The sequence below is a fragment of the Limulus polyphemus genome, unplaced genomic scaffold, assembly GCF_000517525.1.
Source record: "Limulus polyphemus unplaced genomic scaffold, Limulus_polyphemus-2.1.2 Scaffold1911, whole genome shotgun sequence".
Taxonomy (NCBI): Eukaryota; Metazoa; Arthropoda; class Merostomata; order Xiphosura; family Limulidae; genus Limulus; species Limulus polyphemus.
The window spans coordinates 229228-233960 of NW_013667521.1; the positions used below are offsets into that span (position 1 = coordinate 229228).

The 4733-nt window shown below is 30.1% G+C and overlaps 1 protein-coding gene across 1 annotated transcript in view; it reads left to right on the top strand.

Annotated features, from left to right (window-relative positions):
- Nucleotides 1–4733, top strand: part of LOC106465335 (Hermansky-Pudlak syndrome 1 protein homolog) — a gene marked incomplete at its 3' end in the record, with an annotated part of 27751 nt that overhangs the window by 20004 nt on the left and 3014 nt on the right. Inside the window, exons 11-13 of the mRNA XM_013925550.2 lie at nt 597–749; nt 1725–1840; nt 3828–4034. Of these exons, the coding sequence (XP_013781004.2) occupies nt 597–749; nt 1725–1840; nt 3828–4034 (476 nt within the window). The remainder of the gene's footprint in view (nt 1–596; nt 750–1724; nt 1841–3827; nt 4035–4733) is intronic.

The window sequence follows — 4733 nt, forward strand, 5'->3', positions numbered from 1 at the left end:
GTTACTGATACTAATGAGCAAGTGTCACATTGTTACTGATACTAATGAGCAAGTGTCACATTGTTACTGATACTAATGAACAAGTATCATATTATTACTGATACTGATGAGCAGGTGTCATATTGTCATTGATACTAATAAGCAAGTATCATATTGTTATTGCTACTAATGAGCAGGTGTCTTATTGTTACTGCTACTAATAAGCAAGTGTCTTATTGTTACTGCTACTAATGAACAAGCGTTGTATTGTTATTGAAACCTGATGTTTTTTTTAATGGCACTCTTTTTCTAAAGTCTCTTGATGGGACAGTGGTAAGTCTGTAGACTTGCAATGCTAAAATTCAGTGTTCAGTTTCCTACACGGACATAGAAGATAGCTCAATGTGGCTTTGCTCTAAAAAACCAAAGTTTATCTAAAAGTAAATTCAAAATTTTACATAACACCTTAAAACATTACAACACTTTTTTTTAGCATCTGTTGAAAAATAGTTTTACCTGATTGTATTTTATTAATAAGTTTAGGAAGAATGTTAATTAATTACTAAAAAGAAGAAATCCTTGTACGATATTAATCTTTGAAGTTTATGTTTGAACAGATCAAGAAAAGCACAATATCGCATGGTGTAACGAAGTTACTCATAGCACTGCACAACCTCCAGAATCGACCTTTGGAGAGTAAACAGTGTTTTACAATGGAGAAACTTGAGAGCAATATTGTTCGTATTATTGACAGTATCAAAAAGATGAGAGTAAGTACATCCACACAACTTTAGTTTTATGTTTACTACCCTCTAGAATCCCGAGAAGTGACTTCTCAGGATTCTAGAGGATAGTACACATAAAACTGAATATAATATTTGTACATGATTATCTACACTTCTCAGGATTCTAGAGGACAGTACACATAAAACTGAAGTATAATATTTGTACATGATTATTTACACTTCTCAGGATTCTAGAGGGTAGTACACATAAAACTAAAGTACATTTTTACATGATTATTTATACTTCTTGGGAATCTAGAGGATAGTACACATAAAACTGAAGTATAATATTTGTATATGATTATTTACACTTCTCAGGATTCCAGAGGATAGTACACATAAAACCAAAGTACATTTGTACATGATTATTTACACTTCTCAGGATTCTAGAGGATAGTACACATAAAACTGAAGTATAATATTTGTACATGATTATTTAGTAAATAATCATGTACAAATATTATACTTCAGTTTTATGTGTACTATCCTCTAGAATCCTGAGAAGTGTAAATAATCATGGTTTATTCAACTATTAAAACATTAGTTCTTAATAAATGCATTAATAGCTTTGATATATTTTTATAATGTAATATTAGTGTATTCAAGGTAAGTGAACAATGGCACGTGCTTGTCCTATGGGTTAGTGTATTCAAGGTAAGGGAACAATGGCACGTGCTTGTCCTATGGGTTAGTGTATTCAAGGTAAGTGAACAATGGCACGTGCTTGTCCTATGGGTTAGTGTATTCAAGGTAAGTGAACAATGGCACGTGCTTGTCCTATGGGCACATTCAATCAGTCCGTGAAAATAGTATGAAGTCTAATTCTGATTTTCCAACTGTTGTGAAAAACCGTGTGCACACTTGTCAAAGTTTCCTTCTTAAACTTTAGATAAATTTTGCAACTGTGGTATAAGGGGAAACAGGTTATGGTTTATGTTAATTTATTCATTTTTTACTTAGCTGACAGGTGAACAGGATTATTGTGTCCGTAGTTTTCTCAGTCGATGGGAACATGTGAAAAAGAATGACTTGATGAACTTTATAAATCACTCGGAGGAAAAACAGTTGCCAGCAAGGTATAAATTATTTTTTGAGTATCATTGTAAATTAAAAAAAAAAAACTGAAGTATTTTTTCAAGATAATTTCTTTGTTATTTTTATTGTACTTTAAAAGAATGAGCAGTTTTTTTTATGTAAATTTTAATTTTAAATAAAAAAGTCTTTATACAAAGTTTCTAATATATTGTTAAACATGTTTATTTAACATAATGAAAAGAAACATAGTACTCAGAGCTAACAAATATTCATGCTTTTTCTTCATTCTGTTATTTTTCCATATTTTCTTTAAAAGATTTACAAGATAATAAATTTTGAGTGGTAAAATTGTGGTGATTGATTACTTTTTTCTAATTAGCTTAAATGTAAACATAATCTGATTACCTACTGTCTTTTATTACATTTTTTTTTTAGTTTGGCTACATTGTTATTGTTAGTTTAGTTGTCCGTCACTGCATTCATGTTAAGGCTGTTGATATTATTACTAAGCCAGACTACTATAGTGTAATATAATTAGAAAGGAAAAAAAATGAAAAAAAAGCAAACAAATATAAAAAAAAAAGTATATAAAAATAATACCCTAACTGACATCGTGTTAAAATATGCTTAAAAACAAGTTTTATGATGTTTCAGAAGCAGATCTTACAGCAGGTTGTAACTAAAAGTCATTAATACAAACTTTAACAGAATAAAAAGTGGGAATATAAACAGTAAAATTGACCATTTGAGACACGTAGCAATATTGAATCATTTATAATACTAACTATTGTAGATGTGATGTTGTTGGAATAAAAAAAAAAGTTGATATAAACACTTGAAAATAAATTAAAGACAGAAAGAAATGCATGTATAAATATACATATATTAGGGGCAGTAATAATATGTTCAAAAGCAAATTCAGAATTGTAGAAAGATGGGGAGAGTTGTGAGGAGAAAATGCCAGGAAACAAAAAGGTGAATACAAGAAAGATAATTAGCTTAAAGAAAAAAAATCGGGGAAAAACCGTAAAGAATGTAAATAGATATTTTTCTCTGTTAGCATGAGCAGCAATTAATGACAAGAGGTGTTGAAACTAGTTTGGGTTTATAGAATTGTGTTCCATTAAACTATTGAAGGTCTAGGTCTGAAATGTTGGAAAAGTTAACTTGAATTTTAAGATTATTCATCACGTCGATAACGTAGTCCTGAAATGGGCTATTTCGTGTAATTTTATACATAAGACTTTAAAATTGTAGATGTTTTCTTCTGAATCACATAAATTAAGAGTATTCAAATATGTCTATGTTAACACGTATTCAATGTATCATTTACCTCTATAGCCCTATTTTCATTCTTATGTCCTATTACATCTGATTTCACCCGTGTGGGAAAAGTTAATTATATAGTTATAAAGCTATTTTATTGAACATATCTTTAATTTCTAGAGAGTACTGTTATTATTGTTAATATTATATAAATTACTAATACAGAGGTGTGCAACTTGTGAAAACTGTTAGAAAAATCTACTTGTCCTTCTTAAAAAATCTCGCATACCTCCTCTCTGTTTCACAAAATATCCACACAATTACAATATAACTTTTAGGGTTTTGCTTTTATTAAACGACGAACAATAGTTCAAAATTACTGGATGCATCCAGTCTGTATTAGAAAAGTGCAAACTGAAGGTAATAATAACATAGTAAAGTATAAAGATAACTACACACTCAAGTAGGCCCTAAAATATTTATTTGTGGAGCACTCGGTGTGAATCAGTGTTGTTATTAACAGCTACAAGTTTTGTAATTCCTCACGGTCATATACGCTATACTTTAATTAGAATTTGAATTCTTTTAGCAGTGACCATTAATTTTATTAATTGGTGATTTATTTGATAATCTGTAATTACGTGATTGTAAAGTTTTGCTTTTCGTAACACAGGTGTACGGCTGAAATGCGTGTTCGTATTTTTGCAATAACGGAATATCGATATTTGTTTTGAACAAATATTTTTATCCCTGTTACAATAGGCTCGATTCTGCAGTGTCTGCTCTATGCAGCAGTTTGCACGGAATGTTTGAAGAATTCGTATTCAAGTCGGAACTCACTCATGAAAATGATCCAAGTCCCGCAATGATATTGGCCCTTCAGACTGTGCAGGAACTGGTTAGGTCTAAGCTGCATCATTATGAAGAATACCTAGAAGTAAAAACAAGAAGAAATTTGGGCATGACTACGTATCCTTTTATTTCACGCACACACTATAAGAACAAAAGGAAACATAATTTCAAAATTATGTTAAACAATGTGCCATTAACTATATAAACTGAAAATATAAGGTTTAAAATGAGTGTTATTGTGTCCTACTGGTATCTAATAAAAATGTGGTACCAAATTCTTTATAGGTTTTTAAAGGTAAAACTAGCATATATCCCGTCAAAAATGACGGGGTAACTACTACCCCCCACCCCATAGTATACCCTAACCTCATATTTCCTAGTTAACTGAAATAAATAAATTTTGCAAAATCAAGCTTGACAAAGAAAGAGTCAGAAAAGTGCAATCAAGGCATTCAAACGTCTGTAAATTCCTTTGTGAGCCAATCAAAATTAAAATCATTCTGAAATGAAATCGTGGCGTATTCATAGAATAATTATTGGTAAAAATCAGTTAGATTAACAACTTCTAATATATAGAAAAGCCAGTACGTTTTGGTAACACTATGTTCCAACAGTGGCTTTTATGTCATGTTGCTTAGCAACAAAAGTATAACCTACTATTGTTGTTAGTCGTGTATTGAAAGTATAAATTAAAATGGAAAAATATTTGTTGATTTTTTAACTTAGTCTCCATTGATTAAAGAGGTTTGTTTTTTATTTAAAATGTTGGTGATATGACAGAAAATAGCTTAATTTAGAAACAATTTAAGTTTAAAA